Source organism: Salvia hispanica, chromosome 4, assembly GCF_029641045.1.
Source record: "Salvia hispanica isolate PSC_SH4W2 chromosome 4, Shi_PSC_v1, whole genome shotgun sequence".
NCBI classification, from domain to species: Eukaryota; Viridiplantae; Streptophyta; class Magnoliopsida; order Lamiales; family Lamiaceae; genus Salvia; species Salvia hispanica.
Window position 1 is genome coordinate 7,424,347 of NC_142695.1, and position 26,170 is coordinate 7,450,516.

The following is a 26,170-nucleotide window of genomic DNA, read 5'->3' on the forward strand; positions in this document are numbered from 1 at the left end:
TTTCTTCATGAACTCACAAAACAACATTACATAAAATCATGTGCCGAAAAGCAAACGTTGCATATTTAATGGGATGGAGGGAGTATTGTAATATAACACTAATACTACCTGGCTCTTTCCTAGAAAACACAATTATTCTCTGGTCATATTTAGTGTATGATATAATTATCGATGAATAAGATTATATTCATCAGTACCTGACTTTCTAGTATTTGAATTATGCGGCGTAAGACATGTACAATTCAATGTATGCGCCTATGCGGCATATAATGAAAGATATAGTTAATTCAAATATCCAAATAGTTGTGTGGAATAATTAAATTAAGCCACGGCCAAATAGTTTTGTAGTTTGCTTCAACTTCCAGCATAGTAAAGTAAACACCTTTATTCTTGTTTGCACTAGTATTGCAGCATGCCATGTTTAGGTAACTGACGAAGGTTGAAGGAAAATTGAAATTTCTAAGAATAATTTTGATGCAATATCAACATGCGCTCAAAACATAATTAAATATTAAAGAGAGCAATTTTGTCTTCACTCTTCAGTCTTCACAGTCGCATTAATTTACTCTTAGTCAAATAAAGGTACTTATAAAGTCAAAAAAATGTGTAATCCACGTAAACTAAGTGATGTAAGCTAACCATATTGGTTTACCATGTCCATAAACATCTTTTCGATCGCTACCCATAAAAATGTTTTTTAGAATTTAGATGGCATAATTTGAGTTTATATTACTAAAGAAAATTTTGTATTAACTTATAATTACGGATTAGCAATACAGTATTACAAGTAATTAATTCGTGCACCAGCACGTAGTTAATTAGTTAAATTAAAAGAATTGGAAAAAGTGATATACGACTTGTTTTCTAGAGCTAGAACGTGTAATTAATTATCACTATATAACTCTTCCAAAATAGAGTCACTGTTGTGTTCAGATATATTTTTTCATGTAGAAAAAATGATACAACTAAAGATATTATTGGAATTTATATTTTACTTGAAATTATATTATCCAAATTATATTTTCATAGAAGTGTTGTACCAAAATTAATAAGCCGAGACTAATTTTACGTGACAATTGTCTCTAAATTTAATATTGAGCTGAATTCAATCAACCAAACAACTCATAAATTTAATATTCTAATAAATCTAACACCCTTAGGAAACAGAGAGCGCCATTTCTAATAAAAGTATATTCCATTTAATTGAGAATATATTAGTTGAATGTTTGGATCATCATGTTTCATTTATATATTAGAGGAGTTGTTAATTTGATCGCCATTTTTAAATCGGTTGTGATTTTAGGAATATCAACAATACAAAAAATACAACTTTCAAATACCATGTTTTCTAATGAAGGTTCAAAGGATGACAAAAATGAATAAAAAGTGCCAAATTTGAAAATTCATCACGCAAGGTGGCTGTTCAGCGGTGGCGGCAGACCGTAGGTGGTGATTTTAATTGGCTGCGGCAACATCTGTTGCTTAGCCAAAAAAGTGGCCAACGACTAAAATACCTAATGCTGTAAAAAGAAATTACTAAGCACTAGTATACTAGTAGTACTGTAAAATTCTAAACAAATGCATAATTCAAAGTTGGTTGCCATGCACAATTGAATTGAAAAGTCTAGAGCCGGTCTTAGTTTCCACTATAAATAGAGTTGTGCAGCCACTTTATTTCTCACTACACTCATCATCTTCTGCTTAATCTAAGCTCTTTGCAATATTAAGCATACAAAATCCAAAAGATGGCTGCACCACAAGCTCAAGTTCAGCGCCCCGTCGCCAACTTCTCTCCAAGTTTATGGGGCGATCAGTTCATCACCAATGATTCTGGTGCTAAGGTACATTCATCATTAATTCAATTCTTCATCCATAATTTTCACTATTTACTTCTAACTTTATCAATGTATACGTACTAAAATATGTCTTCTTCTATTATTATTTAGGCTGCTGAGCAACATTCAAAGGCAGTTCAAGTGCTGAAGAATCAAGTGTTGGATATGATCTCAGCTGCTGAAAACAATCTGGTTGAAGCAATGAACCTTATTGACACGCTCGAACGTCTCGGCATTTCTTATCACTTTGAAAAGGAGATTGAAGAAAAACTGCACCATTTCTTCAATGTAAATACGGATTATAGTGATGATAAGTCGTATGATTTGTACACTGTTGCACTTCATTTCCGTCTATTCAGGCAGCATGGCCACCGTTTATCTTCTGGTCTGTTATCACTTATACTCCAAATTTCACAGCTCTGCAAATATCAAAATACTAATATAAATACTACTATTGGTGAAGCAGACATTTTTGCAAGATGGGTCGATGTGAATGGCAAATTCCAAGAAGGCCTTAAGAATGACGGCAAGGGTTTGTTAAGTCTGTATGAAGCCTCGTACCTGAGAACACGTGGAGAAACTATACTGGATGATGCGCTTGAATTTGCTACTGCCACTCTCAAGTCCATAGCGCCACACCTTGAATCTCCTCTTAGCAAACAGGTTGTGCATGCTCTAATTCAACCCTTGCACTACGGAAATCCAAGAATTGAAGCTCGTTACTTTATCTCCATCTATGAAGAATACCAAGACAAGAATGAATCTCTCTTGAGGTTTGCTAAATTGGACTATAATCTATTGCAAATGCTACACAAGGAGGAGCTACATGAAGTCTCAAGGTAATATATATGATGACCGAGGCCTTTTATTTGTTATCAATACTTCTTAATATATAGTAAAAACTAATTAATATTGATGTTGTACATGTATATGTGTAGGTGGTGGAAAGAACTGGACCTTGTCTCGAAACTTCCATATGCAAGAGATAGAGTGGTGGAGTGCTTCTTTTGGGCTATGGGAGTATACCATGAGCCACAGTTCTCTCGTGCTCGTGTCATGCTCACTAAAACTATCGCCATGACCTCAATCATAGATGACACTTATGATGCTTACGGTGTCATTGAAGAGCTCGACATTTTTACTGAGGCAATAGAGAGGTAGACCTCTAAACTTACACTGTTACAATTCTTCTTGACTTGGTTGGTGCACAACTTGATCAATTGCTTTATTATTCAGGTGGAATATTGAAGAGATGGATAAACTACCTGAGTATGTGAAGCCATTCTATAAAGCTCTTTTGGAACTCTATGAACAATTTGAAGAAGAATTGGCTAAAGAAGGAAGATCCTACGCTGCACACTATGCCATAGAATCTGTACGAGTTCAAACATTAATTATTCCTTTATACATGCACTTAAGAAATATCATATGATTTATATAATCTGATAATGTTATTTGTATTTCTAAAATAGCTCAAAGAATTGGTGAGAAGCTACCATGTTGAGGCCAAGTGGTTCATACAAGGATATTTACCACCATTTGAGGAGTATCTAAAGAATGCCCTCATCACTTGCACTTACTGTTACCACACAACAACGGCGTTGCTGGGGGATGAATCTGCGACCAAGGAAGACTTCGAATGGCTAAGTGAGAAGCCTAAAATGCTTGTGGCAGGGCTACTCATATGTCGAGTCATTGACGACATAGCTACTTATGAGGTCGAAAAAGAAAGAGGTCAGAGTGCAACAGGCATAGAATCGTACATGAGAGACAATGGCGCCACAATAGAAGAAGCGGTGGCTAAATTCTTTGAAATAGCAACAGACGCATGGAAGGATATAAATGAGGAGTGTATGAGGCCATCTCCATATTCCAGAGATGTTTTGATGCGGATTCTGAATCTTGAACGCATAATTGATGTTACTTACAAAGGCAACGAAGATGGATACACTCAACCTGAGAAGGTTCTCAAGCCTCACATCGTTGCTTTGTTTGTCGATCCTATTGTGTTGTAGACCACATAAGGCCATATTTTCTCTTTGTTTTTGTTTAATGTTGTCTGGAGATTAATAATAATAATAATAATAATAATTGATTCCTATTAAATTTTTAATCGTGCATATTTTTGGTATCGTTGATTCTTTCCCTTCAGTTACTACATTTATAAGTTTCGGCACTTTAAACGGGCTTTTTGATTGCTAAGTAATGCATAAAAAAGGCTTTTTTTTTGGGGTTTTTTTCATGTTTGATGCATCACATTACTGAATTTAGGCCCATTAAATTTTTTTCGGCTTTCTTTTTTAACCGCATAAGCTTACTAAGCTTGTGCATATCTTTAAATATCTTCCATAACATGATAGTCTCACAAATGTTATAAGGGGTCGTTTGACAGCTTAAAACAAGTTAAGAGCTTGCTTTAACCATACATTTCATATTATCTAAAGGCAGTGGTCTATGAGACGATGATAGAATCATTTTTTTTGCTAACGAGATAAAATTCATATTTATTCATTATTGAATTGTAATATCTTTATACTCCCTTTGTCTATAGAAAATAGTCTCAATTATGGACATACGAGTATTATAGTAAGAAATTGATAAATAAGAAGATGAAAAAAGAAAGTAGATAAAGTAAGAGAGGTTAAAAAAAAGTACCAAAAAAGAAAAAATTGATAAAACATAGTATAAGTAGTTTTTATTTTTGAAATGAGACTTTTCACATACACGAAATGACAAAATAGAACTATGTTTTCGTAGAACGAGAGAGTACATTGAATCAGACACAATATAGTTGGTCTATTCTATATGTCTCTAGATATTACTCCCTCCGTTCTATCGTAATGGAGGCATTTCTTTTCGGCACGGAGATTAACAAAATTTGTGTTAGGTAAGTTAAGTAAAGAGATAGTAAAGTGGAAAATGAAAAAGGTGGAGAGATATAGAGAAAATAAAGTAAGAGAGAGTAAAGTAGGTGTGAAAAGGAAAATGACTCTATTACTATGGAACGTACCAAAATGACAAAATGACTCTATTACTATGGAACGGAGGGAGTACAAGTTAGACATAGAGGTCGATAAAATATCTATATTCCCAATAATTAAACTAATCAAATCGAAATATTAAATGCGGTTTCAACATTTTAAATTTTATAGTATATGGTCATATCGAATTTTTATTTTCTTCAGATATTTGAATTTTGTTTTCCATTCAGACTGGTTTTTCTAAATAAAAAATACAAATGATACTACTTTAATGTAAAAAAAATATTTAATTATTATATTTAACTATAATGCTAACCTCAGACATATAATAGCTTTTTCATTTCAGATTTTTGGATTATTTTGGATCTTTTTTTAATATTTTGGAATTTATTTTTGATTTAGTTATGAATTCTCTAGATTCTCGGATATTCCAAATTTTTATCCAGTCAAACTTCTACTAATTTTCAAATCAATTTAAATATAAGAAACTTGTTAGGCGCTTGCATATGTATGCAATACTATAAAACTCGATGATAAGAGTTTAATTAGTAGAAAACGGCCAATTAGGTTATGGTCCTTGTTAATACTCTATCGTTCCAATACAAGCGAAGCACATCTTTTGGGCACAGAATTTGATAAATTAATATTTAAATAGTTAAAGTGGAGAGAGTAAAGTATGAGAGATAGTGAAAAGTAGAGCTATAAAGAGAGAATAAAGTAGGTAGAAAATAAAGTACGATATAAGATTTTTTTGCCAAAAAGAGAAATGACTCACTTATAGAGGGACATCCCAAAAAGGAATATGACTCGTTTATCTTGGGATGGATGGTGTATTAATCAGTGATGGAAAATGACAACATATTTTTAATTGGTAAGATGGTTTTTTATCAATTTAAATAAGTGTGGAATTCGAGTTATTTCAGATGAATAGTATATGAGTCATTTATATATATATATTGTATTTGCAAAATTCTAATAAAAGTGTGAGCTAGAGCCTTTTTATATTTTTTTAATAATATTTTTAAGAAAAGGAATAGTGATGAAAGTTTATAACAGCTGTTTTTTAGAAGAAGGTATAAGTTAAAATTATAAGTAATGAAATCTGAAGATGTAAAATACAGATATATACCATTGTATTTGAATATTCTTATTATCCTAGTGAATTCTTATGGCAATTGTTGACTTGACTCAGAATAACAAAGGACAAATACAATAGAAGAGAAGAAAACATGATTAGAAATTTATAAGATAGTAGTATAAATTTGAGTCCAGCCGTCTTGGTGGAAATTAAACCCACATTAATTAATTTATAGGAGGGGTGTTTGGTTTGTAAAATTGTATTTGAGATTAAATATATAATGTGTTTGGTCCATGAGACTCAATCTACAATTTAATCCTAAACGAATAATCATGAGATATTTAATCTCACAATTCTATCATAAATTATATCTTAATATTATTATTTTATTTAAGAAACTGAACGCAACTATATTATATTATATTTCTATCTATTGATCATATATAGAGACGGAGAAGCCGAATAGTTTAGCAATAGATAGGAATCGGATTCATAACAACAGTAAATATTTCCTAATGAATTAAGAAATGGCCGTATATACTGCAACTAGCACTAAATATATTGCAAGTTAGTACAATAGAAGACAACATACTCTTTCCTCTCCATTTTAATTAGTATTTCCACCATCCATGATTAAATATTCCATATCTGATCGACACAAGTTTTAAGAAATTATTTGATTCTATAAAATAGTAGAATGTTCGACCTACTTTTAAATATTAGTTTTACGATAAAATGTAAGTTGATTAAATTAGTGGAATGCAAAGTCCATATACCAAATAAAGTAAAAATGAAATAAAATATATATTGGCTAATCACAGAAAAGGAGAAAAGGAAAATTAGAACATTTAATGGCGGACAATGAGGGTATATTATATACTACTACTAAATAGAGGAATTTAATATGCTGAGTTCTTTGAACTTTAGCAGCAAACATTTTGGACTCTGATCTATTACAAGAATAGATTGTAATGCTCATCCAAAAATAAATCATTTGTCCAACTCTAGTTCTCTACCCAGACTGGCCAGACATATAATTTCGGTAGAACATGATAATGAAATTTATTGAAACTGTATATTTTACTGCTCCATATTTTATTTTTCCTCGTCAATTTCCAAACAAAGGAAATGCCAATTGGAATTTATGACCTGTAATTGCTCATGCGTACATAAGTCTATGCTAAGATCAAATATTCAAGTATTAAAAAAATTTAATTTTGAAATTTCAGTCACGCACTAGAAAATCGTTATGAAGTAAATTCTAGTTTAGCATCCCGATCTAAATACAAAAAAAATACTAATAATTCATGATAAAAAAAGAAACTGCCACAATAATTTTTTTGACACCTAACTGCCACAATATTAGCAGAAGAATCATTAAAGAAAGTAGTCGCTAATGCATAAATGTAATGACGTCAATCAAGTAATATATTCTACGTCCATATGTCGCGTTTTATCAGTCCCAGTCACTCTTGAGCACTCATATTGTAAAAATGATAATAAATACGCAGTTAAAGTTGTGAAATGGTAAAATAAGAGAAAGAATAATGTAAAGAAGAGTCTTCACTGTATTATTCTATCTTTTACTTAATCATTTCTCCATTTTAACTATTTATTGTATCATTTTTACAAAACGAGTGCTCAAAAGTGATTGAGACTGCTAAAACGGGACAGGGGAAATAACACATTCTGGCGAATTACACGACATTCAGTTTTTCAGGTGGGGGAGAGGGTGATTATTGGGTTTTATTTACCGAGAAGTTTGGAGAATGGATAAATAAATATTAATGCCTCTATATTTATATATGTGTATTCACCTGATTAAAATTAGTAAAGAGAGATATAAAAATATAATTGTTTTATTTGTATAAAATAATTCTTCATACAATATTTTGAGGGGTCAAAAAAGGATACCAGGCATGCCAGCCTTAATCCAAAAGTGCAGCGTATATTCTATGGATATAGATTAATTTATCTTCAAAAGTGCAGTGTGTAGTCCCTTCATCCCATTTTTGACATAAAAATTAAGGAATGAATATTTAATAAGTCAAGTGGAATGTTAATAAAGAGAATGAAATATATAAATAGGGAAAGAATAATGTAAAATATAAATTGCAAGAGAATAAATTATTAGTCGGTGAATAAAGTAAGAGAAATAATAAAATTTGATAAAGTAAAATAAGAGAGAATAAGATAAAAAGAAAATATTAAATTTTGCCAAAATTGGAAATAATTCAACTATAATGAAATGATCTAAAGAATGAATGTAACTCAATACTAATGGGATGGGATGGGATGGGAGAAGTATAAATTATAGTCTTATGTTGAGTACTAGATTCTCCGCAATTAGAGGTGTCTGTTGTCAAATTTTTAATTCGGGTCAATTTATTAGAACTGGCAAATCTAATGGCTCATTCCTGGAAAACACACACAAGTGAAATTAGAGAATAATCCATTAGTCATATTTAGCATACACTGCATCAGTCTCACTCTCTTACAAAGATAGTACTATTATATTCCAAGCTACAATCGGCAAAGTTGGCTGCCACTCATAGTTGAAAAGTCTAACATCATTCCATTACAAATAGAGCTCTGCAACTCCTTCATTTTGCACTACACTCTACCCCCTTCTGCTTCAACTTCTCTTTGCATTTTGCATACTAATACTACACAAAAATTAAATTAATGGCTCCACCACAATCACTAGTAGAAATTCAGCGACCTGTCGCCAATTTCTCCCCGAGCTTGTGGGGCGATCAGTTCATCAAACACGGTTCTACTGCTAAGGTACTTTCATCATTCTTACTCTAATTAATTTCAGTGTATAACATATATAGTATTCACTTTCATTCTGACATATTACTATATTGATGTTTTTCAAATACATATAGGCTGCTCAAAAACATTCCAGTGCAGTTGAAGTGTGTAAGAATGAAGTTTTGGATATGATGGCAGCTGCTGGAAACAATCTAGTTGAAGCAATGAACCTTATTGACACGCTCGAACGTCTTGGCATTTCATATCACTTTGAAAAGGAGATTGAAGATAAACTGCACCATTTCTTCAATGTAAATACGGATTATAGTGATGATAAGTCGTATGATTTGTACACTGTTGCACTTCATTTCCGTCTATTCAGGCAGCATGGCCACCGTTTATCTTCTGGTCTGTTATCACTTATACTCCAAATTTCACAGCTCTGCAAATATCAAAATACTAATATAAATACTACTATTGGTGAAGCAGACATTTTTGCAAGATGGGTCGATGTGAATGGCAAATTCCAAGAAGGCCTTAAGAATGACGGCAAGGGTTTGTTAAGTCTGTATGAAGCCTCGTACCTGAGAACACGTGGAGAAACTATACTGGATGATGCGCTTGAATTTGCTACTGCCACTCTCAAGTCCATAGCGCCACACCTTGAATCTCCTCTTAGCAAACAGGTTGTGCATGCTCTAATTCAACCCTTGCACTACGGAAATCCAAGAATTGAAGCTCGTTACTTTATCTCCATCTATGAAGAATACCAAGACAAGAATGAATCTCTCTTGAGGTTTGCTAAATTGGACTATAATCTATTGCAAATGCTACACAAGGAGGAGCTACATGAAGTCTCAAGGTAATATATATGATGACCGAGGCCTTTTATTTGTTATCAATACTTCTTAATATATAGTAAAAACTAATTAATATTGATGTTGTACATGTATATGTGTAGGTGGTGGAAAGAACTGGACCTTGTCTCGAAACTTCCATATGCAAGAGATAGAGTGGTGGAGTGCTTCTTTTGGGCTATGGGAGTATACCATGAGCCACAGTTCTCTCGTGCTCGTGTCATGCTCACTAAAACTATCGCCATGACCTCAATCATAGATGACACTTATGATGCTTACGGTGTCATTGAAGAGCTCGACATTTTTACTGAGGCAATAGAGAGGTAGACCTCTAAACTTACACTGTTACAATTCTTCTTGACTTGGTTGGTGCACAACTTGATCAATTGCTTTATTATTCAGGTGGAATATTGAAGAGATGGATAAACTACCTGAGTATGTGAAGCCATTCTATAAAGCTCTTTTGGAACTCTATGAACAATTTGAAGAAGAATTGGCTAAAGAAGGAAGATCCTACGCTGCACACTATGCCATAGAATCTGTACGAGTTCAAACATTAATTATTCCTTTATACATGCACTTAAGAAATATCATATGATTTATATAATCTGATAATGTTATTTGTATTTCTAAAATAGCTCAAAGAATTGGTGAGAAGCTACCATGTTGAGGCCAAGTGGTTCATACAAGGATATTTACCACCATTTGAGGAGTATCTAAAGAATGCCCTCATCACTTGCACTTACTGTTACCACACAACAACGGCGTTGCTGGGGGATGAATCTGCGACCAAGGAAGACTTCGAATGGCTAAGTGAGAAGCCTAAAATGCTTGTGGCAGGGCTACTCATATGTCGAGTCATTGACGACATAGCTACTTATGAGGTCGAAAAAGAAAGAGGTCAGAGTGCAACAGGCATAGAATCGTACATGAGAGACAATGGCGCCACAATAGAAGAAGCGGTGGCTAAATTCTTTGAAATAGCAACAGACGCATGGAAGGATATAAATGAGGAGTGTATGAGGCCATCTCCATATTCCAGAGATGTTTTGATGCGGATTCTGAATCTTGAACGCATAATTGATGTTACTTACAAAGGCAACGAAGATGGATACACTCAACCTGAGAAGGTTCTCAAGCCTCACATCGTTGCTTTGTTTGTCGATCCTATTGTGTTGTAGACCACATAAGGCCATATTTTCTCTTTGTTTTTGTTTAATGTTGTCTGGAGATTAATAATAATAATAATAATAATAATTGATTCCTATTAAATTTTTAATCGTGCATATTTTTGGTATCGTTGATTCTTTCCCTTCAGTTACTACATTTATAAGTTTCGGCACTTTAAACGGGCTTTTTGATTGCTAAGTAATGCATAAAAAAGGCTTTTTTCTTGGGGTTTTTTTCATGTTTGATGCATCACATTACTGAATTTAGGCCCATTAAATTTTTTTCGGCTTTCTTTTTTAACCGCATAAGCTTACTAAGCTTGTGCATATCTTTAAATATCTTCCATAACATGATAGTCTCACAAATGTTATAAGGGGTCGTTTGACAGCTTAAAACAAGTTAAGAGCTTGCTTTAACCATACATTTCATATTATCTAAAGGCAGTGGTCTATGAGACGATGATAGAATCATTTTTTTTGCTAACGAGATAAAATTCATATTTATTCATTATTGAATTGTAATATCTTTATACTCCCTTTGTCTATAGAAAATAGTCTCAATTATGGACATACGAGTATTATAGTAAGAAATTGATAAATAAGAAGATGAAAAAAGAAAGTAGATAAAGTAAGAGAGGTTAAAAAAAAGTACCAAAAAAGAAAAAATTGATAAAACATAGTATAAGTAGTTTTTATTTTTGAAATGAGACTTTTCACATACACGAAATGACAAAATAGAACTATGTTTTCGTAGAACGAGAGAGTACATTGAATCAGACACAATATAGTTGGTCTATTCTATATGTCTCTAGATATTACTCCCTCCGTTCTATCGTAATGGAGGCATTTCTTTTCGGCACGGAGATTAACAAAATTTGTGTTAGGTAAGTTAAGTAAAGAGATAGTAAAGTGGAAAATGAAAAAGGTGGAGAGATATAGAGAAAATAAAGTAAGAGAGAGTAAAGTAGGTGTGAAAAGGAAAATGACTCTATTACTATGGAACGTACCAAAATGACAAAATGACTCTATTACTATGGAACGGAGGGAGTACAAGTTAGACATAGAGGTCGATAAAATATCTATATTCCCAATAATTAAACTAATCAAATCGAAATATTAAATGCGGTTTCAACATTTTAAATTTTATAGTATATGGTCATATCGAATTTTTATTTTCTTCAGATATTTGAATTTTGTTTTCCATTCAGACTGGTTTTTCTAAATAAAAAATACAAATGATACTACTTTAATGTAAAAAAAATATTTAATTATTATATTTAACTATAATGCTAACCTCAGACATATAATAGCTTTTTCATTTCAGATTTTTGGATTATTTTGGATCTTTTTTTAATATTTTGGAATTTATTTTTGATTTAGTTATGAATTCTCTAGATTCTCGGATATTCCAAATTTTTATCCAGTCAAACTTCTACTAATTTTCAAATCAATTTAAATATAAGAAACTTGTTAGGCGCTTGCATATGTATGCAATACTATAAAACTCGATGATAAGAGTTTAATTAGTAGAAAACGGCCAATTAGGTTATGGTCCTTGTTAATACTCTATCGTTCCAATACAAGCGAAGCACATCTTTTGGGCACAGAATTTGATAAATTAATATTTAAATAGTTAAAGTGGAGAGAGTAAAGTATGAGAGATAGTGAAAAGTAGAGCTATAAAGAGAGAATAAAGTAGGTAGAAAATAAAGTACGATATAAGATTTTTTTGCCAAAAAGAGAAATGACTCACTTATAGAGGGACATCCCAAAAAGGAATATGACTCGTTTATCTTGGGATGGATGGTGTATTAATCAGTGATGGAAAATGACAACATATTTTTAATTGGTAAGATGGTTTTTTATCAATTTAAATAAGTGTGGAATTCGAGTTATTTCAGATGAATAGTATATGAGTCATTTATATATATATATTGTATTTGCAAAATTCTAATAAAAGTGTGAGCTAGAGCCTTTTTATATTTTTTTAATAATATTTTTAAGAAAAGGAATAGTGATGAAAGTTTATAACAGCTGTTTTTTAGAAGAAGGTATAAGTTAAAATTATAAGTAATGAAATCTGAAGATGTAAAATACAGATATATACCATTGTATTTGAATATTCTTATTATCCTAGTGAATTCTTATGGCAATTGTTGACTTGACTCAGAATAACAAAGGACAAATACAATAGAAGAGAAGAAAACATGATTAGAAATTTATAAGATAGTAGTATAAATTTGAGTCCAGCCGTCTTGGTGGAAATTAAACCCACATTAATTAATTTATAGGAGGGGTGTTTGGTTTGTAAAATTGTATTTGAGATTAAATATATAATGTGTTTGGTCCATGAGACTCAATCTACAATTTAATCCTAAACGAATAATCATGAGATATTTAATCTCACAATTCTATCATAAATTATATCTTAATATTATTATTTTATTTAAGAAACTGAACGCAACTATATTATATTATATTTCTATCTATTGATCATATATAGAGACGGAGAAGCCGAATAGTTTAGCAATAGATAGGAATCGGATTCATAACAACAGTAAATATTTCCTAATGAATTAAGAAATGGCCGTATATACTGCAACTAGCACTAAATATATTGCAAGTTAGTACAATAGAAGACAACATACTCTTTCCTCTCCATTTTAATTAGTATTTCCACCATCCATGATTAAATATTCCATATCTGATCGACACAAGTTTTAAGAAATTATTTGATTCTATAAAATAGTAGAATGTTCGACCTACTTTTAAATATTAGTTTTACGATAAAATGTAAGTTGATTAAATTAGTGGAATGCAAAGTCCATATACCAAATAAAGTAAAAATGAAATAAAATATATATTGGCTAATCACAGAAAAGGAGAAAAGGAAAATTAGAACATTTAATGGCGGACAATGAGGGTATATTATATACTACTACTAAATAGAGGAATTTAATATGCTGAGTTCTTTGAACTTTAGCAGCAAACATTTTGGACTCTGATCTATTACAAGAATAGATTGTAATGCTCATCCAAAAATAAATCATTTGTCCAACTCTAGTTCTCTACCCAGACTGGCCAGACATATAATTTCGGTAGAACATGATAATGAAATTTATTGAAACTGTATATTTTACTGCTCCATATTTTATTTTTCCTCGTCAATTTCCAAACAAAGGAAATGCCAATTGGAATTTATGACCTGTAATTGCTCATGCGTACATAAGTCTATGCTAAGATCAAATATTCAAGTATTAAAAAAATTTAATTTTGAAATTTCAGTCACGCACTAGAAAATCGTTATGAAGTAAATTCTAGTTTAGCATCCCGATCTAAATACAAAAAAAATACTAATAATTCATGATAAAAAAAGAAACTGCCACAATAATTTTTTTGACACCTAACTGCCACAATATTAGCAGAAGAATCATTAAAGAAAGTAGTCGCTAATGCATAAATGTAATGACGTCAATCAAGTAATATATTCTACGTCCATATGTCGCGTTTTATCAGTCCCAGTCACTCTTGAGCACTCATATTGTAAAAATGATAATAAATACGCAGTTAAAGTTGTGAAATGGTAAAATAAGAGAAAGAATAATGTAAAGAAGAGTCTTCACTGTATTATTCTATCTTTTACTTAATCATTTCTCCATTTTAACTATTTATTGTATCATTTTTACAAAACGAGTGCTCAAAAGTGATTGAGACTGCTAAAACGGGACAGGGGAAATAACACATTCTGGCGAATTACACGACATTCAGTTTTTCAGGTGGGGGAGAGGGTGATTATTGGGTTTTATTTACCGAGAAGTTTGGAGAATGGATAAATAAATATTAATGCCTCTATATTTATATATGTGTATTCACCTGATTAAAATTAGTAAAGAGAGATATAAAAATATAATTGTTTTATTTGTATAAAATAATTCTTCATACAATATTTTGAGGGGTCAAAAAAGGATACCAGGCATGCCAGCCTTAATCCAAAAGTGCAGCGTATATTCTATGGATATAGATTAATTTATCTTCAAAAGTGCAGTGTGTAGTCCCTTCATCCCATTTTTGACATAAAAATTAAGGAATGAATATTTAATAAGTCAAGTGGAATGTTAATAAAGAGAATGAAATATATAAATAGGGAAAGAATAATGTAAAATATAAATTGCAAGAGAATAAATTATTAGTCGGTGAATAAAGTAAGAGAAATAATAAAATTTGATAAAGTAAAATAAGAGAGAATAAGATAAAAAGAAAATATTAAATTTTGCCAAAATTGGAAATAATTCAACTATAATGAAATGATCTAAAGAATGAATGTAACTCAATACTAATGGGATGGGATGGGATGGGAGAAGTATAAATTATAGTCTTATGTTGAGTACTAGATTCTCCGCAATTAGAGGTGTCTGTTGTCAAATTTTTAATTCGGGTCAATTTATTAGAACTGGCAAATCTAATGGCTCATTCCTGGAAAACACACACAAGTGAAATTAGAGAATAATCCATTAGTCATATTTAGCATACACTGCATCAGTCTCACTCTCTTACAAAGATAGTACTATTATATTCCAAGCTACAATCGGCAAAGTTGGCTGCCACTCATAGTTGAAAAGTCTAACATCATTCCATTACAAATAGAGCTCTGCAACTCCTTCATTTTGCACTACACTCTACCCCCTTCTGCTTCAACTTCTCTTTGCATTTTGCATACTAATACTACACAAAAATTAAATTAATGGCTCCACCACAATCACTAGTAGAAATTCAGCGACCTGTCGCCAATTTCTCCCCGAGCTTGTGGGGCGATCAGTTCATCAAACACGGTTCTACTGCTAAGGTACTTTCATCATTCTTACTCTAATTAATTTCAGTGTATAACATATATAGTATTCACTTTCATTCTGACATATTACTATATTGATGTTTTTCAAATACATATAGGCTGCTCAAAAACATTCCAGTGCAGTTGAAGTGTGTAAGAATGAAGTTTTGGATATGATGGCAGCTGCTGGAAACAATCTAGTTGAAGCAATGAACCTTATTGACACGCTCGAACGTCTTGGCATTTCATATCACTTTGAAAAGGAGATTGAAGATAAACTGCACCATTTCTTCAATGTAAATACGGATTATAGTGATGATAAGTCGTATGATTTGTACACTGTTGCACTTCATTTCCGTCTATTCAGGCAGCATGGCCACCGTTTATCTTCTGGTCTGTTATCACTTATACTCCAAATTTCACAGCTCTGCAAATATCAAAATACTAATATAAATACTACTATTGGTGAAGCAGACATTTTTGCAAGATGGGTCGATGTGAATGGCAAATTCCAAGAAGGCCTTAAGAATGACGGCAAGGGTTTGTTAAGTCTGTATGAAGCCTCGTACCTGAGAACACGTGGAGAAACTATACTGGATGATGCGCTTGAATTTGCTACTGCCACTCTCAAGTCCATAGCGCCACACCTTGAATCTCCTCTTAGCAAACAGGTTGTGCATGCTCTAATTCAACCCTTGCACTACGGAAATCCAAGAATTGAAGCTCGTTACTTTATCTCCATCTATGAAGAATACCAAGACAAGAATGAATCTCTCTTGAGGTTTGCTAAATTGGACTATAATCTATTGCAAATGCTACACAAGGAGGAGCTACATGAAGTCTCAAGGTAATATATATGATGACCGAGGCCTTTTATTTGTTATCAATACTTCTTAATATATAGTAAAAACTAATTAATATTGATGTTGTACATGTATATGTGTAGGTGGTGGAAAGAACTGGACCTTGTCTCGAAACTTCCATATGCAAGAGATAGAGTGGTGGAGTGCTTCTTTTGGGCTATGGGAGTATACCATGAGCCACAGTTCTCTCGTGCTCGTGTCATGCTCACTAAAACTATCGCCATGACCTCAATCATAGATGACACTTATGATGCTTACGGTGTCATTGAAGAGCTCGACATTTTTACTGAGGCAATAGAGAGGTAGACCTCTAAACTTACACTGTTACAATTCTTCTTGACTTGGTTGGTGCACAACTTGATCAATTGCTTTATTATTCAGGTGGAATATTGAAGAGATGGATAAACTACCTGAGTATGTGAAGCCATTCTATAAAGCTCTTTTGGAACTCTATGAACAATTTGAAGAAGAATTGGCTAAAGAAGGAAGATCCTACGCTGCACACTATGCCATAGAATCTGTACGAGTTCAAACATTAATTATTCCTTTATACATGCACTTAAGAAATATCATATGATTTATATAATCTGATAATGTTATTTGTATTTCTAAAATAGCTCAAAGAATTGGTGAGAAGCTACCATGTTGAGGCCAAGTGGTTCATACAAGGATATTTACCACCATTTGAGGAGTATCTAAAGAATGCCCTCATCACTTGCACTTACTGTTACCACACAACAACGGCGTTGCTGGGGGATGAATCTGCGACCAAGGAAGACTTCGAATGGCTAAGTGAGAAGCCTAAAATGCTTGTGGCAGGGCTACTCATATGTCGAGTCATTGACGACATAGCTACTTATGAGGTCGAAAAAGAAAGAGGTCAGAGTGCAACAGGCATAGAATCGTACATGAGAGACAATGGCGCCACAATAGAAGAAGCGGTGGCTAAATTCTTTGAAATAGCAACAGACGCATGGAAGGATATAAATGAGGAGTGTATGAGGCCATCTCCATATTCCAGAGATGTTTTGATGCGGATTCTGAATCTTGAACGCATAATTGATGTTACTTACAAAGGCAACGAAGATGGATACACTCAACCTGAGAAGGTTCTCAAGCCTCACATCGTTGCTTTGTTTGTCGATCCTATTGTGTTGTAGACCACATAAGGCCATATTTTCTCTTTGTTTTTGTTTAATGTTGTCTGGAGATTAATAATAATAATAATAATAATAATTGATTCCTATTAAATTTTTAATCGTGCATATTTTTGGTATCGTTGATTCTTTCCCTTCAGTTACTACATTTATAAGTTTCGGCACTTTAAACGGGCTTTTTGATTGCTAAGTAATGCATAAAAAAGGCTTTTTTCTTGGGGTTTTTTTCATGTTTGATGCATCACATTACTGAATTTAGGCCCATTAAATTTTTTTCGGCTTTCTTTTTTAACCGCATAAGCTTACTAAGCTTGTGCATATCTTTAAATATCTTCCATAACATGATAGTCTCACAAATGTTATAAGGGGTCGTTTGACAGCTTAAAACAAGTTAAGAGCTTGCTTTAACCATACATTTCATATTATCTAAAGGCAGTGGTCTATGAGACGATGATAGAATCATTTTTTTTGCTAACGAGATAAAATTCATATTTATTCATTATTGAATTGTAATATCTTTATACTCCCTTTGTCTATAGAAAATAGTCTCAATTATGGACATACGAGTATTATAGTAAGAAATTGATAAATAAGAAGATGAAAAAAGAAAGTAGATAAAGTAAGAGAGGTTAAAAAAAAGTACCAAAAAAGAAAAAATTGATAAAACATAGTATAAGTAGTTTTTATTTTTGAAATGAGACTTTTCACATACACGAAATGACAAAATAGAACTATGTTTTCGTAGAACGAGAGAGTACATTGAATCAGACACAATATAGTTGGTCTATTCTATATGTCTCTAGATATTACTCCCTCCGTTCTATCGTAATGGAGGCATTTCTTTTCGGCACGGAGATTAACAAAATTTGTGTTAGGTAAGTTAAGTAAAGAGATAGTAAAGTGGAAAATGAAAAAGGTGGAGAGATATAGAGAAAATAAAGTAAGAGAGAGTAAAGTAGGTGTGAAAAGGAAAATGACTCTATTACTATGGAACGTACCAAAATGACAAAATGACTCTATTACTATGGAACGGAGGGAGTACAAGTTAGACATAGAGGTCGATAAAATATCTATATTCCCAATAATTAAACTAATCAAATCGAAATATTAAATGCGGTTTCAACATTTTAAATTTTATAGTATATGGTCATATCGAATTTTTATTTTCTTCAGATATTTGAATTTTGTTTTCCATTCAGACTGGTTTTTCTAAATAAAAAATACAAATGATACTACTTTAATGTAAAAAAAATATTTAATTATTATATTTAACTATAATGCTAACCTCAGACATATAATAGCTTTTTCATTTCAGATTTTTGGATTATTTTGGATCTTTTTTTAATATTTTGGAATTTATTTTTGATTTAGTTATGAATTCTCTAGATTCTCGGATATTCCAAATTTTTATCCAGTCAAACTTCTACTAATTTTCAAATCAATTTAAATATAAGAAACTTGTTAGGCGCTTGCATATGTATGCAATACTATAAAACTCGATGATAAGAGTTTAATTAGTAGAAAACGGCCAATTAGGTTATGGTCCTTGTTAATACTCTATCGTTCCAATACAAGCGAAGCACATCTTTTGGGCACAGAATTTGATAAATTAATATTTAAATAGTTAAAGTGGAGAGAGTAAAGTATGAGAGATAGTGAAAAGTAGAGCTATAAAGAGAGAATAAAGTAGGTAGAAAATAAAGTACGATATAAGATTTTTTTGCCAAAAAGAGAAATGACTCACTTATAGAGGGACATCCCAAAAAGGAATATGACTCGTTTATCTTGGGATGGATGGTGTATTAATCAGTGATGGAAAATGACAACATATTTTTAATTGGTAAGATGGTTTTTTATCAATTTAAATAAGTGTGGAATTCGAGTTATTTCAGATGAATAGTATATGAGTCATTTATATATATATATTGTATTTGCAAAATTCTAATAAAAGTGTGAGCTAGAGCCTTTTTATATTTTTTTAATAATATTTTTAAGAAAAGGAATAGTGATGAAAGTTTATAACAGCTGTTTTTTAGAAGAAGGTATAAGTTAAAATTATAAGTAATGAAATCTGAAGATGTAAAATACAGATATATACCATTGTATTTGAATATTCTTATTATCCTAGTGAATTCTTATGGCAATTGTTGACTTGACTCAGAATAACAAAGGACAAATACAATAGAAGAGAAGAAAACATGATTAGAAATTTATAAGATAGTAGTATAAATTTGAGTCCAGCCGTCTTGGTGGAAATTAAACCCACATTAATTAATTTATAGGAGGGGTGTTTGGTTTGTAAAATTGTATTTGAGATTAAATATATAATGTGTTTGGTCCATGAGACTCAATCTACAATTTAATCCTAAACGAATAATCATGAGATATTTAATCTCACAATTCTATCATAAATTATATCTTAATATTATTATTTTATTTAAGAAACTGAACGCAACTATATTATATTATATTTCTATCTATTGATCATATATAGAGACGGAGAAGCCGAATAGTTTAGCAATAGATAGGAATCGGATTCATAACAACAGTAAATATTTCCTAATGAATTAAGAAATGGCCGTATATACTGCAACTAGCACTAAATATATTGCAAGTTAGTACAATAGAAGACAACATACTCTTTCCTCTCCATTTTAATTAGTATTTCCACCATCCATGATTAAATATTCCATATCTGATCGACACAAGTTTTAAGAAATTATTTGATTCTATAAAATAGTAGAATGTTCGACCTACTTTTAAATATTAGTTTTACGATAAAATGTAAGTTGATTAAATTAGTGGAATGCAAAGTCCATATACCAAATAAAGTAAAAATGAAATAAAATATATATTGGCTAATCACAGAAAAGGAGAAAAGGAAAATTAGAACATTTAATGGCGGACAATGAGGGTATATTATATACTACTACTAAATAGAGGAATTTAATATGCTGAGTTCTTTGAACTTTAGCAGCAAACATTTTGGACTCTGATCTATTACAAGAATAGATTGTAATGCTCATCCAAAAATAAATCATTTGTCCAACTCTAGTTCTCTACCCAGACTGGCCAGACATATAATTTCGGTAGAACATGATAATGAAATTTATTGAAACTGTATATTTTACTGCTCCATATTTTATTTTTCCTCGTCAATTTCCAAACAAAGGAAATGCCAATTGGAATTTATGACCTGTAATTGCTCATGCGTACATAAGTCTATGCTAAGATCAAATATTCAAGTATTAAAAAAATTTAATTTTGAAATTTCAGTCACGCACTAGAAAATCGTTATGAAGTAAATTCTAGTTTAGCATCCCGATCTAAATACAAAAAAAATACTAATAATTCATGATAAAAAAAGAAACTGCCACAATAATTTTTTTGACACCTAACTGCCACAATATTAGCAGAAGAATCATTAAAGAAAGTAGTCGCTAATGCATAAATGTAATGACGTCAATCAAGTAATATATTCTACGTCCATATGTCGCGTTTTATCAGTCCCAGTCACTCTTGAGCACTCATATTGTAAAAATGATAATAAATACGCAGTTAAAGTTGTGAAATGGTAAAATAAGAGAAAGAATAATGTAAAGAAGAGTCTTCACTGTATTATTCTATCTTTTACTTAATCATTTCTCCATTTTAACTATTTATTGTATCATTTTTACAAAACGAGTGCTCAAAAGTGATTGAGACTGCTAAAACGGGACAGGGGAAATAACACATTCTGGCGAATTACACGACATTCAGTTTTTCAGGTGGGGGAGAGGGTGATTATTGGGTTTTATTTACCGAGAAGTTTGGAGAATGGATAAATAAATATTAATGCCTCTATATTTATATATGTGTATTCACCTGATTAAAATTAGTAAAGAGAGATATAAAAATATAATTGTTTTATTTGTATAAAATAATTCTTCATACAATATTTTGAGGGGTCAAAAAAGGATACCAGGCATGCCAGCCTTAATCCAAAAGTGCAGCGTATATTCTATGGATATAGATTAATTTATCTTCAAAAGTGCAGTGTGTAGTCCCTTCATCCCATTTTTGACATAAAAATTAAGGAATGAATATTTAATAAGTCAAGTGGAATGTTAATAAAGAGAATGAAATATATAAATAGGGAAAGAATAATGTAAAATATAAATTGCAAGAGAATAAATTATTAGTCGGTGAATAAAGTAAGAGAAATAATAAAATTTGATAAAGTAAAATAAGAGAGAATAAGATAAAAAGAAAATATTAAATTTTGCCAAAATTGGAAATAATTCAACTATAATGAAATGATCTAAAGAATGAATGTAACTCAATACTAATGGGATGGGATGGGATGGGAGAAGTATAAATTATAGTCTTATGTTGAGTACTAGATTCTCCGCAATTAGAGGTGTCTGTTGTCAAATTTTTAATTCGGGTCAATTTATTAGAACTGGCAAATCTAATGGCTCATTCCTGGAAAACACACACAAGTGAAATTAGAGAATAATCCATTAGTCATATTTAGCATACACTGCATCAGTCTCACTCTCTTACAAAGATAGTACTATTATATTCCAAGCTACAATCGGCAAAGTTGGCTGCCACTCATAGTTGAAAAGTCTAACATCATTCCATTACAAATAGAGCTCTGCAACTCCTTCATTTTGCACTACACTCTACCCCCTTCTGCTTCAACTTCTCTTTGCATTTTGCATACTAATACTACACAAAAATTAAATTAATGGCTCCACCACAATCACTAGTAGAAATTCAGCGACCTGTCGCCAATTTCTCCCCGAGCTTGTGGGGCGATCAGTTCATCAAACACGGTTCTACTGCTAAGGTACTTTCATCATTCTTACTCTAATTAATTTCAGTGTATAACATATATAGTATTCACTTTCATTCTGACATATTACTATATTGATGTTTTTCAAATACATATAGGCTGCTCAAAAACATTCCAGTGCAGTTGAAGTGTGTAAGAATGAAGTTTTGGATATGATGGCAGCTGCTGGAAACAATCTAGTTGAAGCAATGAACCTTATTGACACGCTCGAACGTCTTGGCATTTCATATCACTTTGAAAAGGAGATTGAAGATAAACTGCACCATTTCTTCAATGTAAATACGGATTATAGTGATGATAAGTCGTATGATTTGTACACTGTTGCACTTCATTTCCGTCTATTCAGGCAGCATGGCCACCGTTTATCTTCTGGTCTGTTATCACTTATACTCCAAATTTCACAGCTCTGCAAATATCAAAATACTAATATAAATACTACTATTGGTGAAGCAGACATTTTTGCAAGATGGGTCGATGTGAATGGCAAATTCCAAGAAGGCCTTAAGAATGACGGCAAGGGTTTGTTAAGTCTGTATGAAGCCTCGTACCTGAGAACACGTGGAGAAACTATACTGGATGATGCGCTTGAATTTGCTACTGCCACTCTCAAGTCCATAGCGCCACACCTTGAATCTCCTCTTAGCAAACAGGTTGTGCATGCTCTAATTCAACCCTTGCACTACGGAAATCCAAGAATTGAAGCTCGTTACTTTATCTCCATCTATGAAGAATACCAAGACAAGAATGAATCTCTCTTGAGGTTTGCTAAATTGGACTATAATCTATTGCAAATGCTACACAAGGAGGAGCTACATGAAGTCTCAAGGTAATATATATGATGACCGAGGCCTTTTATTTGTTATCAATACTTCTTAATATATAGTAAAAACTAATTAATATTGATGTTGTACATGTATATGTGTAGGTGGTGGAAAGAACTGGACCTTGTCTCGAAACTTCCATATGCAAGAGATAGAGTGGTGGAGTGCTTCTTTTGGGCTATGGGAGTATACCATGAGCCACAGTTCTCTCGTGCTCGTGTCATGCTCACTAAAACTATCGCCATGACCTCAATCATAGATGACACTTATGATGCTTACGGTGTCATTGAAGAGCTCGACATTTTTACTGAGGCAATAGAGAGGTAGACCTCTAAACTTACACTGTTACAATTCTTCTTGACTTGGTTGGTGCACAACTTGATCAATTGCTTTATTATTCAGGTGGAATATTGAAGAGATGGATAAACTACCTGAGTATGTGAAGCCATTCTATAAAGCTCTTTTGGAACTCTATGAACAATTTGAAGAAGAATTGGCTAAAGAAGGAAGATCCTACGCTGCACACTATGCCATAGAATCTGTACGAGTTCAAACATTAATTATTCCTTTATACATGCACTTAAGAAATATCATATGATTTATATAATCTGATAATGTTATTTGTATTTCTAAAATAGCTCAAAGAATTGGTGAGAAGCTACCATGTTGAGGCCAAGTGGTTCATACAAGGATATTTACCACCATTTGAGGAGTATCTAAAGAATGCCCTCATCACTTGCACTTACTGTTACCACACAACAACGGCGTTGCTGGGGGATGAATCTGCGACCAAGGAAGACTTCGAATGGCTAAGTGAGAAGCCTAAAATGCTTGTGGCAGGGCTACTCATATGTCGAGTCATTGACGACATAGCTACTTATGAGGTCGAAAAAGAAAGAGGTCAGAGTGCAACAGGCATAGAATCGTACATGAGAGACAATGGCGCCACAATAGAAGAAGCGGTGGCTAAATTCTTTGAAATAGCAACAGACGCATGGAAGGATATAAATGAGGAGTGTATGAGGCCATCTCCATATTCCAGAGATGTTTTGATGCGGATTCTGAATCTTGAACGCATAATTGATGTTACTTACAAAGGCAACGAAGATGGATACACTCAACCTGAGAAGGTTCTCAAGCCTCACATCGTTGCTTTGTTCGTTGATCCTATTAATATGTAGACGTTTGATTTTATGTTTTACAAAATAAGGCAACCTCTTTTCTTTCTTTTTATTTGTTCCATTGGTGCTATCAGAAAATCGAATAATACACTTATTGTTTCATTTTAAATAGTTTTGGCTGGCTGGCTTTCGCATACAACCTTCTGCCTTCTGCCAACTGATTTCTCATGTTGTTCTTTGGCATAATGTTGCATTAGTTAAAATAATAGATCCCAGTTATGAAATAGTATAAACTATAGTTGTATTTTATAAGGGGTGATGCATGTTGAGTTTATTAAACTCAATTGCTTCAAGATTAAGAAAAGTGATGAAGTAGGTGCATCACCTACTTATCATATGTGGAGGAAATTTTATTTCCTCATGGCTACATGAAAGCCACGTACCATATTGATCACTAGGAGGTGGATTTAGTGGATAACATTTGTTATCTTCTACATTAAGAAAGTAGGTGACGTAGTGCATATGTATATCATAGCTAGCAAATATTGTCCTATATATAGCTTAGTTGTGTTCATTGTAAGATTAATCATAAGAGAAAAAAAAAGAAATGTAGTGAATGAGATTCGGAGAGAATGAGCCGTAGCTCATAGTAGAGAGAAAGGAAGAGTGAGTGTTTTAAGAGCCGAAGCTCTTAGATAGAAAGAAAGAAAAGGAATTGTGTGAGTTGGAGTGGAAAAGAGCCGTAGCCCTAAGTTGGAAAAATTGCGAGAGTTTTTGTTGTTGTGCAGAAGCACGTTTGATTGTATTTTGTAATCCTTTTGTGAGAAGCCTATCAATACTTATCCTCAATATTTCATCTTTGTTGAGTGTTCCTATATTTTGTGTGTCAAAAAATTTCCAACAAATCTGGTATCTAGAGCCACTCGATCCTACCTATGGCGGCAACGTTGAACATGGTTCAACCCCAAATTCCCAAATTAGAGAAACACAATTATGGAAATTGGAGTATTCAGATGCGAGTCTTGTTGCAATCACAAGAGTTGTGGGATATTGTTCAAGACGGCTACACCGAACCTGCTTTCCAAGAAGCCGAAGATGCACTGACGAACAACCAGAAGAACGCCATCAGAGATGCAAGGAAACGAGACAAGAAGGCATTATTCAATATCTATCAAGGTATTGATGAAACCACATTTGAGAAAGTAAGTGCAGCCACCACGTCGAAACAAGCCTGGGAGATTCTGAAGAATGCTTTCGCCGGCGTTGATAAGGCGATACGAGTTCGACTGCAGATTCTACGTGGCGAGCTCGAAAGTTTGGCCATGTCTAAAACGGAGAGTATTTCAACTATTTCACAAGAACATTAGTTATTGTGAATCAAATGAAAAGACAAGAGGAAATAACTGAAGAAGTTGATGGAGCTGGAGAAGAAAATGTGAATCTTATTTGTTTTCATATGGATGCGGATTTTGTTTCCTATGCGGATGCTGCGCAAGACATGAAGATTGAGTTTATGCTCGGAATGAAGACCATGAAGAATTGAGTTTAAGGGAGATGCTGAGTTTATTAAACTCAATTGCTTCAAGATTAAGAAAAGTGATGAAGTAGGTGCATCACCTACTTATCATATGTGGAGGAAATTTTGTTTCCTCATGGCTACATGAAAGCCACGTACCATATTGATCACTAGGAGGTGGATTTAGTGGATAACATTTGTTATCTTCTACATTAAGAAAGTAGGTGACGTAGTGCATATGTATATCATAGCTAGCAAATATTCTCCTATATATAGCCTAGTTGTGTTCATTGTAAGATTAATCATAAGAGAAAAAAAAGAAATGTAGTGAATGAGATTCAGAGAGA

General features: G+C 32.6%; 4 protein-coding genes across 4 annotated transcripts; all 4 read left to right on the plus strand.

Annotated features, from left to right (window-relative positions):
• Positions 1 to 1,700: 1,700 nt before the first annotated feature.
• Positions 1,701 to 3,948, plus strand: LOC125197158 ((-)-5-epieremophilene synthase STPS3-like). The gene is made up of 6 exons (XM_048095868.2): positions 1,701 to 1,841; positions 1,947 to 2,220; positions 2,302 to 2,674; positions 2,774 to 2,992; positions 3,072 to 3,210; positions 3,308 to 3,948. Exons 1-6 carry the CDS (start codon positions 1,746 to 1,748, stop codon positions 3,848 to 3,850), a joined length of 1,644 nt encoding a protein of 547 aa, XP_047951825.2. The 5' UTR covers positions 1,701 to 1,745; the 3' UTR covers positions 3,851 to 3,948.
• Positions 3,949 to 8,499: 4,551 nt separating this feature from the next.
• LOC148927171 ((-)-5-epieremophilene synthase STPS3-like) lies at positions 8,500 to 10,787 on the plus strand. The gene is made up of 6 exons (XM_089069567.1): positions 8,500 to 8,681; positions 8,786 to 9,059; positions 9,141 to 9,513; positions 9,613 to 9,831; positions 9,911 to 10,049; positions 10,147 to 10,787. Exons 1-6 carry the CDS (start codon positions 8,580 to 8,582, stop codon positions 10,687 to 10,689), a joined length of 1,650 nt encoding a protein of 549 aa, XP_088925693.1. The 5' UTR covers positions 8,500 to 8,579; the 3' UTR covers positions 10,690 to 10,787.
• Positions 10,788 to 15,338: 4,551 nt separating this feature from the next.
• On the plus strand, positions 15,339 to 17,619 carry LOC125199782 ((-)-5-epieremophilene synthase STPS3-like). Its single transcript, XM_048097680.2, has 6 exons — positions 15,339 to 15,520; positions 15,625 to 15,898; positions 15,980 to 16,352; positions 16,452 to 16,670; positions 16,750 to 16,888; positions 16,986 to 17,619. The coding sequence occupies exons 1-6, from the start codon at positions 15,419 to 15,421 to the stop codon at positions 17,526 to 17,528; spliced, it is 1,650 nt and encodes a 549-aa protein (XP_047953637.2). The 5' UTR covers positions 15,339 to 15,418; the 3' UTR covers positions 17,529 to 17,619.
• Positions 17,620 to 22,176: 4,557 nt separating this feature from the next.
• On the plus strand, positions 22,177 to 24,476 carry LOC125196621 ((-)-5-epieremophilene synthase STPS3-like). Its single transcript, XM_048095213.2, has 6 exons — positions 22,177 to 22,359; positions 22,464 to 22,737; positions 22,819 to 23,191; positions 23,291 to 23,509; positions 23,589 to 23,727; positions 23,825 to 24,476. Exons 1-6 carry the CDS (start codon positions 22,258 to 22,260, stop codon positions 24,365 to 24,367), a joined length of 1,650 nt encoding a protein of 549 aa, XP_047951170.1. The 5' UTR covers positions 22,177 to 22,257; the 3' UTR covers positions 24,368 to 24,476.
• The last annotated feature ends 1,694 nt before the right edge of the window (positions 24,477 to 26,170 follow it).